Source organism: Emydura macquarii, unplaced genomic scaffold, assembly GCF_026122565.2.
Source record: "Emydura macquarii macquarii isolate MOO-44397 ecotype Brisbane River unplaced genomic scaffold, CSIRO-AGI_Emac_v2 contig_2676, whole genome shotgun sequence".
NCBI lineage: Eukaryota > Metazoa > Chordata > Testudines > Chelidae > Emydura > Emydura macquarii.
In genome coordinates this window covers 44,076,682-44,092,271 of record NW_027132813.1, presented here as the reverse complement: position 1 = coordinate 44,092,271, position 15,590 = coordinate 44,076,682, and the positions used below count along the sequence as shown (strand labels likewise).

Here is a 15,590-nt window from a genome sequence, read left to right as displayed (position 1 = left end):
TTCGTTGATGGTACAGACTGCTGCTCCCAGCTATCCCTATGGCCTTGTCTTCTCCCTGCCTTCTTTAGGATGGATCATGCACATGGGGCCAGATGGAGGGAGCATTCGCTATGCTCCCAGTGACTGCAGTTCTCCCTAGCCCTTGCACAACTCTTCCTTCTTCTCTCCCTCCGTGCAAGAACCAGGGACAATCGTCCTAATATTGGAACATCTCACAGACTGAGGGTGACTGATATTTAGGAATAAAGCACATGGATACTTTTACAATGGTATTATACATCTTGATACAGGGTGTTATGCCATCTCCTCAATTACTGTTCAGTTTGATCACCCAATCTGAAAATCATCAGAAGGAAAGTAGCAACCAGAAAGATCAGAGGTATTAGAAGGAGATGCCATACAAGGAAAGTGTAAAAAGACAGGTAAAAAGTGTAAAAAGAGTGTTTGGAAAGAATAAAAAGGAGATCATATAGTGGAGGTCTGTAAAATCATGATCAGCATAGTACAGTAAAGGCAAATAAAACACTCCTATTTACCCTTTTCCCATAACACAAAAACAAATGGGCATTCTTAGTTGAAAGGCAACAAATTTATAACAGAAACTAGGAAATACTTTCTAATTCAGCATATAATTATCCCATAATAATCAATGCCACAGGACATGACTGGGAGAAATACAGTAGTTCAGAAGGATTCAAAGGATCAGACAATTATATGAATTGGAAGAGCATCTGTTACATCAGCTAAGATTTAAAAAATTACAAGGTCTATCAGTTCTCTTGCTTCAGGGTGTAAACAGATCACCAGCTGTGGATTCTACTTTCCAAACTGATGTGGAGAGTATGCATAATTCTATAATTTGTATAGCTATTGCAGGGATTGGATGGAACTGCTTGTATACATCCTTAGTGTAACTATGCATGCCTTACATGTTGTGTTTCATCCATTTGCAAGGTTGGCAGAGGGGGGGGAAGACAAATTTTTGAAAAGCACATTCAGTTTAGCAATGCTGCCATTAAAACAATAGGAGGAGAAAATCATTTTTAATAGACTATAATATGTGAGTATTTCAAATGTATGAATGACCTGTATTGCTGTTTTCTGTTCAACACATTGATACAAGTGAAAGTACTTTACAAAGCAACTAAAAGCTTTTTATAAATGTAATTTCTCTTCAAGCAGACATACCTGGATGTCACTTACTTAAGAAAGTTAATGCATCTAAAATATTGTTAAAGTGACTTTAATCATTTCACATTCTCTACAATGATCAAAAATCATCCTTGAACTCTGACAGTGTCTGATTACCTAAGTCAAGAGTTTGGCCTAGGTAACTGTCCCGGGCAGCCAGCTGCTCATCCCATCATATTCTTCTCCCCCGGTGGAGGCACATAGGATAGTGCTTGTTTGCTGTAGTTTGTGTTGCTTGGCAGTGGAAGAATGCTGTTAAGCTCATCTGGGCTCCTGGCCTGCCCTTCCCAAACTAGTGATCACATCCCTGAGGTGCTTCCATAGCGTTGAGAGAAAGGAGGAAATGGATCTCTCTCTTTTGTTTCCTCCCTGTATCAATTGACAGGAGCAAAGGGAGGCAGATGACCCTGACTTTGCCACAGGACACAGTTGAGGAAGTTAATCGAATCAATCCAAAAAGGTGTCAGATAGCTATATGGATATCAACAGTATCCAGAGTTATCAGAATTACTGGCAGCAAATCATAGAACCATAGAAGATTAGGGTTGGAAGGGACCTCAGGAGGTCACCTAGTCCAACCCACTACTAAAAGCAGAACCAACCCTGACTATACCATTCCAGCCAGGGCTTTGTCAAGCTGGGACTTAGAGATTTTTAAGGATGGAGATTCCACCACCTCCCTAGGTAACCCATTCCAGTGCTTCAACACTCTTTTAGTGAAAAAAGGTTTTCCTAATATCCAAACTAGGCCTACCCCACTGCAACTTGAGACCATTGCTCCTAGTTCTGTCATCTGACACCACTGAGAACAGCCTAGCTCCATCTTCCCTAGAACCTCTTTTCAGGTAGTTAAAGGCTACTATCAAATCCCCCCTCGTTCTTCTCTTCTGCAGACTAAACAAGCCTAGTTCCCTCAGCCTCTCCTCATAAGTCATGTGCTCCAGCCCCCTAATCATTTTTGCTGCCCTCTGCTGAATTGTTTCCAATTTGTCCACATCCTTCCTGTAGTGGGGGGCCCAAAACTGAACACAATACTCCAAACGAGGTCTCACCAATACTGAATAGAGTGGAATAATCACTTCGCTCGATCTGCTGGCAATGCTCCTACTAATGCAGCCCAATATGCCATTAGCCTTCTTGGCAAAAAGGGCACACTATCCAGCTTCTTGTCCACTGTAACCCCCAGGTCTATTTCTGCCTAAATGCTGCCTAGCCAGTCGGTCCCCAGTCTGTAGCAGTGTATGGGACTGTACAAGGGATATTAAAGCTTGTTCATAATGGCTGAAGCCAATCTCTAACTATCAGAGACCAGGCTGATTACCCCATATCCACCTACTTCAGGGTTCTCACAACTTCCTCTAACGCATATGATGCTGGCCACTATCAGACACAGGACACTAGATTAGATGGACCTTGGGTCTGATCCAATCTGTCAGTTCCTGTGTTCCTGTGAACCATTAACCACTGACGGGGACTTTATGTAATGCTTTCATGATAAACTCTTTTGCAGGTAGTTTCATATCAGGTATTTCTTTAACCTTTTTGTTTATAGTGCATGTGGAACTGTATTTGTAGGGTACTCATTCACCTTTTTCCAAAGTAAAGATATTAAAGGGTTTAAATAAAACGGTTTCCCCTTCCCTATTTCTTTACTTTCTCTTGCAAAACATTTTTACTTGGCCAGTCTTATAAATATATACACCTAATTGGTGGGTGGGTGGGTGGGAGGAAGAACTTAAAATGCATGTTTGGAAAAAATGGTTATTTCAGCATTGTTTAAAAAAGAATGGTGGACACAATATTATTTTTTAAAGTTGAAAAAAAATAAAGCTGATTTTCTATCCTCTCTTGACTTGTTCTTTGTCTGTGTTAGCTGGAAATGTTTCACTAGCTGTGGACCAGTAAGGGAGGGTAATATAGGGGTAGGAAGCGGGCAGCCTCCGCCCTTGGATGCATCCCTGAAGGGACAGTGCTCAAATGCAGTAAGATAAACTTGGCTTTGGTTCTTCCATGGCTACTAGTTCTGCTTCTGTTTTTGGTCAGCCCGTGAGTACAGATGCAAACCCATGAGAACCTGAGCCTTGCCTATGAGTTTGGAGTGCGATTCAGACAAGGGACATGTGGAAACAGGTTTCCTAGAATGAGAGCCTGTGAAAATAGGTTATGATAGAAAAAATCTCTGCACCTATTTTGAATGGAATTTGCATATCTTTCCAGCACAAGAATATAGCAGGACGTTGTTAGTCAGGGAAGAATGATAATAGAGCTGGATGGATTTATACACAATCATACCAAACCACCACTGCTACCCATGAGTACATTTCATCCAGCATGTCCTTATTAAAAAAATGCATTATAAAGGCAACTGTTCCCTAAGCTATGTCCAGAGACACAGAGAGAGATAGGATAAATACAATAGGCTTGAGTCTCACTTCATGTCACTGTAGGTCAGCTGTAATTCAGCAGAAGTCAATGGAGTTACACTATTGTTACACAGGTACGGTATATGCATCTGTATTTATGTAGCCTGTACAGTTGACTCACTAAATATTTTTCTCATGGATCAAATTGCTACATAAAGATCTTAAGGCTAGCCAAGCATTTCTGCAACTGATGTCGCTGTTTTGGTTTCATTTTTCTGGAGAGAAGCCCCACTGGGATCTGTGCACTGACTGATTTCACGACTGTCCCATTTCAGGGCTTCAGAGAGTGCGCCAGCTAAGCGAAAACACAAGATACTTCAGGAAGAGACTGCACGAAATGGGTTTCATTGTTTATGGAAATGATGATTCCCCTGTTGTCCCTTTGCTCCTTTATATGCCTGCTAAATTAGGGTAAGTACTGAAATGTGCCTCCTAGGCAAACAAACTACATTAAAATTATATAGAGGGAGGGCATGTTTTAAACTATTAAATCTGCCTACTTGTAGATGTTGCATGGGAGAAATTTCTTCCTTTCAGTGAACTTGCCCTAAGTAGCTTTAAATTGAAATCTGGCCTTAATTTTGAGCCAGCTTCTCCATACAATAAATGACTGCACAGAATTTAAAAAAAAATCATATCTCTTCTTTCTTCTTCAAGTGATGTTCCCTGTTGCATTCCTTGGAGGGTTATGTGCATGAGCCATGCGTCCGGAGCCGGAGCATTTCATAATAGTAATGTCCATTGGTCTGTGCAGGCACTCTTGTACTGCCTCGTGGTTTTGCTTGAGGTGATAAAGGGTGGGGCGGGTTGACCGGGTCTTCAGTTCCTTCTCTCCTCTGCCTTTCCAAGTTGGAGCTTCCACTGTCCTCTTGTCCTTGGCGATGCACTTTCCAAACTTTCCAGAAAAACTGTTTTTATTCTCGTGCACAGTCAGGATTTTACTGGTTTTGTAACAATTTTTCTGTTTCTAGACGTTTTGTAGAATTAAGGACTTTGGGACACAGCTTCAGCCATTTCCCGCCAACCTGCCCCCACCTGAGCACTCAGTTATGGGTACTGGATAATGCCGAAGACACTGGGATTCAAAGTCTGCGCTTCTTCCTATTGTTGGTTTTCGATCCGCGTTGAGCACCAACGCTGTCGGTACTGCTTAGGGGAAGCCCATGCCGGGACCAGATGCAGTATCTGCCTCTCCTTCCCTGCCCATACACAGGAAGGCCGAGCCCTCTCTCTTAAGAAGCACCTCATGGAGGTCACTATGGACTGCAGTTGGATCCTGGCTGGGGAAACCCCCCATACATCGGCCTGAACAGTCCAAGAGTGCACTTCCTACAGCGGAGCCTCAGTCTGGCTCTGCTGGTACCAGCACTATGTACCCCATGCTGGGGCCTGGCCTTGAGTCACAGAAGCATGTGCATAAGCATGGCAGTAGTCTTTGTCCAGATCCAAAAAAGACACCACACTGTCCACAAGTTCTGGCCACAGAAGAGCACCGCATTCCAAGGCCCACAAGAGCAACAAGAAGCCACATCACTTGCTGGATCTGCTGGTCCCACTTCCAGACCTGCGTACCCCTCCTGCATCAGCCCCACCAGCATCCCATGAACCATTGGTCCCAACACAAGTCCTCTTACCAGCCCCAGTTCTGTCCAAAGACCGGGCGCCATTGACTCTGGGCAGATTCAGAAGTACTGTTCATCCTGGAAAGTATGAGTTCCCCACATATTCCGGTACACTCACTTGCTAAAAAGGCCCCATCCTTCATGTCAGATATGTCACCTTCTGGTTGTGTTCCTACAACACAGCCCATTCTGTCAACTCCATTGGCACTGGCAAATGTGCAGGAGTCCGGTTCCTCTCAGTCTGAGGATTTGGATGTTACACTTCCATTCCAAAGACATGACTACAGAGGGTTCTGATGGCACTGTGGCAATACCCTCCCTTACTTCAGCCCAGGAGCCACTGGTACCCAGCTCCTTGGGCACTGCTGCAGCAGAAGCAGGATCAACTAGGTTGGCCATATTGGAACTCATGGCCTCAATATTCAACTTTGGAACTGCCTCATTCAACACGGGAGGACTCCCCTGTTTCATACCCCCATCCTTTGTCAAGTAGACATTCAGAATTGGGGCTAGGCGATATGCCAGTCAGCCCAGCTCCAATGGTACCGACAGATCCAGAGAGGTTTCCCTCATCCCCAGATGCAGCTGAGTTGTTGATGCCCTCCTCTTCCCCAGATGACTATTGTCAGTTTCAGGAACTGCTATGGAGGATAACTAATGCTTTTCAGATCCCATTGGAAGAGGAGCACGAGAGTCAGCATCAGCCACTAGACATTGTGCATGCATCGGTACTGGCCAACGTGGCCCTACCAATCAACTATGCCATTCTCCAACCAGCATGCGCCACGTGGCATACCCCAGCCACATGCACCCCCATCCTGAAAGGTGCAAAAAAGAGATACTATGTCCCCCACAAGGTGTCTGAGTTTCTGTTCTCACACCCTCCACTCAATTCCCTGGTGATTCAGGCTGCTGTGGAACAGGCTAAACAACAGCCTCCACACTCCACTCTTATGGGTTGAAAGGTCTTCTCCTCAGCCGGCCTCCAGATCCGGCTCTCGAACTACCTGGCACTGATGGCCAAATATGACTTTTTAAACTAGGGACAGATGACAGATTTTGCAGATAAGCTACCTCAGCAGGATCATGCCTGATTCCAAGTTATTTCAGAGGAAGGCAAGCTGATCTCTAGGTCCATACTTCAGGCTGCAGTTGATTCAGTGGACATGTCCTCACGCATATTGGTGACTGGAATCATCATGAGGAGGGAATCCTGGTTACATTCCTCAGGTTGCCCGAGAGAGGTAAAGAACACAGTTGAAGCTTCCCTTTTGATGAATAACAGGTCCTCAATCAAAAGACGAATAATTCCTTGCGCTCACTGAAACTCACTGAAAGACTCTAGCGCCACCTTGTGACCCTTAGACATATACTCCTGCGCCAAAGTGAAAATTTTACAACTGGCCGCCTACACAACACTACAGAACTCCCCCAGTCTATCACCAATGAGCCTCCACAGAAATACCCAAAGATCCACATTTCCCATCCGTCTTATCCAATGGTGTAGTCCTCTGCACAACACACTCAAACTTCGCATAAGAGATATTTCTGAGTGCAACTAGAGAGCTGCCAACCACTTTGCAGCCCAACGCTCTTACCAGCCCCCCCCTTCAGGGGCCATCTCAAATTCTTTCTATCAGCATGGAGTGTGATAACAATGGACAAGTGGGTCCCGGATATCAGTTGACGCAGCTATACCATTGAGTTTATGACACTACCTCCTCCACATACCCACCAGGATCCTTTCCTAAGGAGCACTCTCATGACAGTATTCTTACCCTAGATGTGGACTCCCTCCTACAGAAAGGAGCAGTGCAGCCAGTCACTGCATCCTTTCAGGGCACAGGGTTCTGTTCCAACTATTTCCTGGTACCCAAAAAGAAGAGGGGCTGGAGACCAGTCTTGGATCTCCAATGCCTCAACCATTCCATTCGCAAGCCACAGTTTTGCATAGTCACACTTGCAGCCATCATTCCCTCGCTAGAAAAAGGCATGTGGTTTATGGCTCTCAATGTGCAAGACATCTACTTTCCATATTGACATCCATACAACCCACAGACAGTTCTTGAGTTTCATAGTGGGTCCTTGACACTTCCAATACAGAGTTCTCCTGTTCAGACTTACCACTGCCCCACAAGTCTTCACAAAGGTTTTCTCCGTGGTAGCAGCTCACCTCCAACTATAAGGAATCTTTATCTTCCCTTACCTAGATGACCAGCTGTTGTCAGCGCAGTCCAGAAAGAAAGCTCAAGAATTAACATGCCAGCTCCTACTCCTCTCCTTCCTAAGAGTGAGTATCAACATCAAAAAAATCAACTTTGCACCCTACATAGTTCCTAGAACTCATAGAAGCATGTATTGATGCAGTCTCCACACGCACTTATCTGCCAAAAGACAAGTTCCAGAGATTACTGGACCTGATCATCTTAGTGACTTCCAGTCCCTCGGTCTCAGCCAGAACTTGCCTTTCTCTCCTTGGTCACATAGCAGCATACACATAAGTCATGGCCTTCACTTGCTTGCACTTCTGCTGTCTACAACTATGGCCACAGAGATTTTACTCCCCCATGCACCATCCCATGGCACCATTCTGACCATTCCACCAAAAGTCATCTCTTCCCTTCGATGGTGGACAAACCCACTCCAAATCTGTTCTGGAATGCCATTCCTTCCATTCTCACCAAGCATGACAATCATAACGGACACATCACTCGACAGCTGATGTGCCCACATGGGAGATCTCATGACACAAGGCACTTGAACCACTCAGGAAACCAGAATGCCCATCAAATCCTGGAACTTTGGACAATATTCAAAGCATGCCATGCATTTTTACCAGTTATCCGTTCTCATCATGTTCTCATCATGTCGGACAACAGCACTACGGTTTACTACATGAACAAGCAAGGGGGCAAAAGGTCCCCAATGCTGTGAGCAGAAGCAGTATATCTCTGAAAACAATGTATTGCACATCATATCATTTTGTCAGCAGCCTACCTGCCAGGAACCCAGAACATCATTGTTGATGCTCTCAGCAGGAACTTCGCAGCTGACCATGAATGGGAGTTGTACGACATGGTAATCATGGACATTTTTGTTCACTGGGGAACCCTGATCATCTCATACCATCACCAAAGTCATTCAATACTGCTCATTCACAGGGCGACATCCTGGTCGTCCACTGGTCGGACTGGGTCAACTAAGCCTTCTCTCCCCTACAACTCTTGCCATGAATCCTTCACAAACTCTGACGGAAAAGGGCATCAGTCATCCTGATCACTCCATTCTGCACTGGTTTCCTCTTCTTCTCTGCATAACGAAGCATCCTCCACTTCCAATCCTAATGTTTCTGGAACTGCTCACAACAGCAGACTCAGGCACCCCAATCCACAGACACTTCACCTGACAGCTTGCTTTTTGGATGGACGCCTCCGCTAGCACAGGAATGTTCATCAGCAGTATCAGATGTCCTCTCCAGTAGCAGGAAGGACTCCACAAGACAATCCTACCAAGCCAAATGGGCATGTTTCTCTTCCTGGGCCCAACAGAAAGGTCTTGAGGCTGTGGGCAGCTTGAAGTTCTTAGACTATTTCCTCTATCTGAAGGCCTTGAGGCTCGTTCTCAGCTCCATCAGGGTGCATACAACAGCTAATAGCATTTTTCACCCTCCGGTGGAGGGGCATTTGGCTTTTACCCATCCTTTGACTGTCCAATTCTGGAAGGGCCTTGCATGTAAATACCCGCCCATTCAGCCTATCACTTCCCAGTGGGACTTTAACTTAGTTGTTACATCATTAATGAACTCTCCCTTTGAACATCTGGCCTCCTGTTCCCTTTATCTTCTTTCCTGGGGGGGTCGCCTTCCTGGTTGCTGTTACCTCTGCAAGGAGGGTTGGTGAACTGGGGGCCATGATGACAAACCCCCCCTTTCCATAAGGTCTAAGTTGCACTGTGCCTGCATCACAAATTTCTACCAAAAGCTGTTTCCCGCTTCTGCCTCCACCAACCCATACAGCCACCCACCTTCTTTTCCAAACTGTATGCATCACATGAGGAACAATGGCTTCACTCCCTTGATGTATGTAGGGCCCTGACCAACAAAGGACAAAGCCATTGCAGAAGTCCAGGCTATTTGTTGCCATAGCAGAGAGAATTAAAGGGCAGGCCTTCTCTACCCAGAGAATCTTGAAGTGGGTCTCAGGGTGCATTACACTCTTGCTATCAATTGTCAGGACAGCCCAGACCAGGTGGGATGTGGGACCATTCCACAAGAGCACAATCATCAACTGCAGCAGCATTCCACAACATGCCCTTTGCGGACATGTATAAGGCAGCCACGAGGAGTTCGGTACACACCTTTTCTTCCCATTATGCTCTAGTGCATGATTCTGCAATAGACGCTTTGTCTGGCACAGTGGTCCTCAGTTCCACCTTTCCATCATCTTCCTCAGACCTTCCTCCTAATTGAGGTACTGCTTGTTAATCTCTCTCAGTGGAATACAATAGGGACCATCACTCGAAGAAGAAGAAGAGGAGGTTATTTACCTGTAACTGGAGGTTCTTTGAGATGCGTGGTCCCTACCTGCATTCCAGGCCCATTCCCCTCTGCTGCAGATATGGTTGATCTGCAGTGAAGAAGGAACCAAAGATGCAGTCGATCCACCCTGCCCTTTATCACCTTGGGTGAAACCATGAGGCTGTACAAGGGCACGTGTGGACCTATTGACACTACTACTTTGAAAAGCTCCGGCTCTGGGCGCATGGCGCATTCACATAACCCTCAGTGGAATACAGATAGGGACCACACATCTCAAAGAACCTCCAGTTACAGGTAAGTAACCTCCTCTTCTTTCGATTATGTTTTCCAAAATTTATAATAATTTAAAAGCTGTGCATTGTCTAATTATTTTCATTGTATTTCATTGTTCTCCATCTAATACATGATGTGTCTTAGAGTGATGTACATTTCACCATTTTACAGTATCTGATGATATCTGTTTATTGTCTTATGTAAGTGAAATTGGAAGAAACCTATTAGCTTATCAATTAAGGCCCAGAGTGTAAGGAGTTGGAGTCTTTGCAGAAGTAACTCTCAGGAGGGCATCTACCCTAGTTTCTTAGATACCATAGATACAGGTCCATAGATACCATTGGGCCTGGTAACAGTAAGCCCACCATGATAATTGCTTACTCCTGCTGATGTGAACACAGGACAGCTTTTGCACTGAGAACTCGTGTCCTTCTATGATCAAGCTTACATCAGCATTTCAGGATCTGTGGAAATAGTGAACTCCCCTATCTCCCAGTTACACCAGGATCCCTTTGGTCTGAAGTTTAATTATTTATCAAACCCTCTTGCAAGGACTATCTGACAGGCAGAAAGTGGATCTTATAATCATGAGCTACAGAAAATCTTCAGCCCAGGACACATCCCAAATAATTAGGCTAGATGCTGGGGGAAATAGGAGACATGCATAGTTGCAGAAACATCTTGTTTCCCACTTGAGGCATTTAAGGTCAACCAAGATGTCTCCACTTGCCATCCTGAAGTTCATTGTGGACTGGTCAAGGTACAGAGACTTCTCGGTGTTGGGGCCACATTTCTGGAACTCCCTGTTGAAGCTGTTTGTCAGAGTCCCTCTATAGCTGTCTCCTTAGCTCATACATGCTTTATCTTTGGATCAGTTTATTCATGACCACAGTCTTCTCTACCAGTTTGCACAGATCGGTAGAATAGGTTATATTCAAGACCATTAGTCCCAGCTAAGTGTTATGAATCGATCTATGTCCCTCTGCATTACTTAATTCACAAACATGAACAATTTCATCTTTGGGACACTAAGCAGGTAAGCTGTTCCCTCCATTTTACAGGTGGGGAAATGATACAGAGATTAAATAACCTAACCATTCAGGGAGTCTTTGCAGAGCCAGGAATTAAGCCCAGGTCTCTCAATTCCCTGTCTCATGCTGCATCCTTCTACTTTATGTTCAGTGCCTTGTTCAATAAAAGGTGCTTTAAATTTGATCTAAATGGCATTAATTTTATTTATCACTATCCATTGGTCTAAATATTTGCCTGATATAGGGTCTGATTCTTGCTGTCTTACACGTTACATAAACATGTGCACCTATGCGAACTGATTGTAAATTACTCCTAATAGAATACCCTGCTCACTTACATCAGTGATTGTATTCCACAGTGCCTTTGCAGAGATGAAAATGACTATACAAGCTGCAAGGCAGTGGAGAGTTGATAGCAAAACTCCCATGGATTTCAGTAGGGCCAAGATTTTTTAACCATTGTTTTTCACACTTGAGTGTTTTCTCTTTGTGGTCAGTTTATTGGCAATAACTCACTTTTGGTTTCTTATTTCCCTCCTTCCAGGGCTTTTTCAAGGCTCATGTTAGACAAAAATATCGGGGTAGTTGTGGTTGGATTTCCAGCTACTCCTATTGGAGAATCAAGGGCTCGGTTTTGTGTGTCAGCTTCACATACACGGGAGATGTTAGACACGGTAAGCATAGCAGATGTCCTGGTGAAATTAACATCAGATGCTAGGGGGGCAGGGAGAAGCTACAAGTCTGTTACTTTGAATCTCAATAATTCATTTTGTATTTGTTTTTCTTGATCTTTGCCACTTGATATTTAAAGCCTTTATGATTACATATTTTATTTAAAATACTATATGACAGTTAACTGCACTATATTCCACTATTTCTAATAGTGACCAGATCTGTCATAACTAATAAAGACCTACATGAGGAGCACACCAAGACTAAAGTTAACTACTAGGGCAAAACTGCTAGAGCAGGAAACCCTAAATGATGTGGAAATAATTGCATTGTAAGGGTTTCCATACTCTTATTTTCATTCCATATTTCTGTTAGTTAAATTGCCGCAGCAAAATATGGCACCATCTTGGGTTTTGTATGATACATGTGGAAATTTCAATCCGATATTTGGAATGGTTTTTATCTAACAAGAGGGTTAAATGGTGCCGTATGATCAGTTCCACCCCTGTATCTTTACCTGCTTCCCGAAGGGCGGTTACAGTTACGTTGAGATGTCCATTATAAACTTCTGTTTCCATGTGTTCATTCATAACTTTCTTTAAAAAAAGGTAGTATTTTTAAGATTGAAATTTTCCATCTTTCTCTCAGTCCGAAGGAGCTTTTTCCTGCTAAGAGACAGAAGGAAGTTTAGATGAAATATGTTCATCCATTTTTGAGTTAAGCAAGGATGGATGGGGGGACTTTTTTGATTTCCAACTGATTTTAAGGCTCCGTTTGCCTGAGCATAACTCTCAGAAACTAATGAATTTTATACACTCAATGTTTTCAAGTGAGAAGGGCCCTGATCCTGCTTCTGACTCCATGCAGCAGGCCCCTGTGCCCACACATAGCCTCTGTGGGACTTGATGTGACCCCATAGATCCAAACACATTTGGAGGACTGAGGCTTAGCCCTATACTCAAGACTAGTCTCCAGGCCAATTTAGACCATTTTAGCAACAAAATTGAAAAATCTGGTTTACACATGTGCAGTAAGAAATTCCTGCTAATCTTAAAGCTACAATAAGGAACAATGGAATACTTAACATGAAGATAAAGTTGAATGGTAACATAAATATATATCCATGCTCAATTACAGAGGTGTAGTTAAGTAGGCTGTTATTTTGCTGTGTAGTTCCAGAGTTGCATAAGCTTTTGATTATGAAACTGCAGTAATATGCAGTGATATCAGCCTGAAGATTAAGGGTTTCAGCTCTTTATTTCGCTTAGGTTTTCTTTCCTTCAAACAGTAGCAATAAACACATTAAAGTTACAATTTTCAAGCACTGATCTTGCAATTCACATCACAGCAGTATGCAAATTGGGGCCCTGAATGCTCTCCTGCAGTCATTTTTTACAAGTTCCAGTTTTGCCTTTGCACTGAGGTATCATTGCCACAGTATTTACAACACTATCTAAACATCCCTATACTTAATGTGGGGAATGGGAAATGTCCTGGTTAGTGTTATTTAGTTCCCTCAGGCAGCTGAAAAGTTTTTAAGGATAACCACTGTGTGAATGTGCTGTAAATTCCGTGTAAGATAAAAACACACAGCTCTTATGCCAGGGACATTTCAAACCACATCAACCATTGGCTTAAACCACTGGCTGGAATACATAAGAAGGACGACACATAATATGGGAAAGTTTCCAAGAATGGTGAATTTTTTTAGCTACCTTGCAGGTCCCTCTTTATTTAGCTCATTTTACCACATTTTTAAACCAGAAAAAACAAACTAACCTTTTTTCTGTTCTTGAGTATGTCACTGGGTAAACAGAAACAGGGTTGAAGGACAGGTGCTGTATTTTTAGTTGATACCAACCTATTGGTTCCTCTTCGGCATGGGCTTGCAGCTGCAAGGTTCTGATCTTCTCCAGGGAGATGCTGAATGCACTTGATTCCCATTGAGTCCAATGGGAGTTAAAGATGCACAACCACACACATTATAGGATCAGGCCAGCTGTTATATTAAAACAAGCAAAAGCAGAAAATGTGCTATAAAACACAGAATCCTGTTCAACATATTCATAATAATCCAGATAACCATTCTGGACATGGTTCACCACTAGAGTTATACAGTGGTGAAGCTGGTCTTTGGAATATGAATACAGAAGCAGCAATATTGCATTATGTTATATATATGTACCTTTTTCATGTAAAAAAGAGAATTTCTAGTTGGAATATTTTTCCCCCTGCATGTCTGAGAAATGGGCACAATTTGCCAACAGTTGGCTAATAAATATTGCCATTGACTAATACAACATAACCTGCCAGAGGGCCAAATTCTGTTCTCAAATTCTGTTCCAGTGCAGCTCAGTTGATTTCACTGACATACAACACTGTAGCTGATAGCAAAAATTCACCTCTTTGGCTTTATTCCTTTTTCTTTGGTTTTAAACTGCGAAAACCACATGTTTTTGTGACACTTGCTGTTCAGATGTAAAGCAGAAGTGAGAACAGCTTTAAATCCTTTTAAGATAACTGATAGAGTGTAATGATATTGCAGGTCCTGAATGCCCTTGATGAATTGGGCGATTTTCTACAACTGAAATATTCACGGCATTCCAGGTCATCTCGTCCTGAACTATACGATGAAACAAGCTTTTCACTTGAAGATTAAGTTTCCCACCCGTGAAGAGAACATTATGATGTTACAAAAAGGAAAAAAAAAGCCTAAGAAATATAAATGCATTTCTTCCCTTCTAAGGGCAATTTTTGTTTCTCAATTAATTGAACTGAGGGGAGGCACTGTTGTTGCATTTTACTGTACTAAATTTCCATGTGAAAGAGACTGAAATATTGCTACAGATCTACCCCCATGGAGTTATATGCTTTTAAAGGTATTTTTGATGCAAAGAGACTGTCCCAAAGGTCAAGTTGCCACTGTGCAGCCTTGGGGTCTTTTTATGAAGAGGCTTTGGGTAGGTCTTAATTCTGGTTGAAATAATAAATGTAAAAACCTGAGTGGATTCCAGTGTAGTATGTTAGCTTACATGAATTTCAACTGTCAGACTGGATAATATCCAATGCATCAATGTGAACTGCCACCGAGGAAATGGCAGATAAGTTCTTCTTACCTAATTTCCACGTTGTGAGTTCTCAAAGGACGACAGGTGTTAGAAGGACATATTAGAGCATGAGAAAATGTTCATACAGGAACCTACTCATATTAAATATTTCTGACAGAAACCTGTGGAGGGGGAAAATATCTGATTTTTTTCCCCCCTTGCTCTTGGCCACTTGATGTTGCAAACAAAACCAACCAACCATAAGGTTGTATTTCATTGCGAAGAAAGAACACACAGCAAGCTTCATAGTGTGTGGACTCGTATGTTGTATGTGAATTGAATCTTTTGGTTAAAGGTGGAAATTCTTTTCTGCTACAGCATTCAATCTACAGCCTTAAGCAGTTTATTGCCACTGAAGTTATTCGACAGCTTTGTTCCCTTTTCATGTAGCAGTAGTAAACAATTTTAATAACCCTTTAACTTTCCTGTAAAGCATTGATCAAAACACTTGCATACTTGCCGTTCACAAACTGCAGCTGACATTTATGAGCCCATTTCCAAAGTTCTCGAACTACTTATGAGTTTAATAAATGCACTAACAAGTAAATAATGCTTAAGCTGCTTGTTACACAGAATATGAAGTCCGTCCAGGGTACCTTACTCAGCTCTGCCACCTGTTAACTTGAAGACTCTGATTTCTGAATGTACTGAGTTCCCCCAATTGATTTAAGTATCACTTGTTAACATATTGTGTTCTCTCTTTATGCTATTATGAAATAGTCAGGTGTTTTTAT

At 43.0% G+C, this 15,590-nt stretch overlaps 1 protein-coding gene across 3 annotated transcripts in view; it reads left to right on the top strand.

The window, feature by feature from the left end:
* SPTLC3 (serine palmitoyltransferase long chain base subunit 3) overlaps window positions 1-15,265 on the top strand; it is a 138,222-nt gene extending 122,957 nt beyond the window's left edge. For all 3 annotated transcript variants that reach the window (XM_067564674.1, XM_067564673.1, XM_067564671.1), the window contains 3 exons: window positions 3,890-4,025; window positions 11,622-11,751; window positions 14,295-15,265. In XM_067564674.1, the coding sequence (XP_067420775.1) occupies window positions 3,890-4,025; window positions 11,622-11,751; window positions 14,295-14,408 (380 nt within the window). In that variant the 3' untranslated portion in view covers window positions 14,409-15,265. The remainder of the gene's footprint in view (window positions 1-3,889; window positions 4,026-11,621; window positions 11,752-14,294) is intronic.
* Window positions 15,266-15,590: the final 325 nt, after the last annotated feature.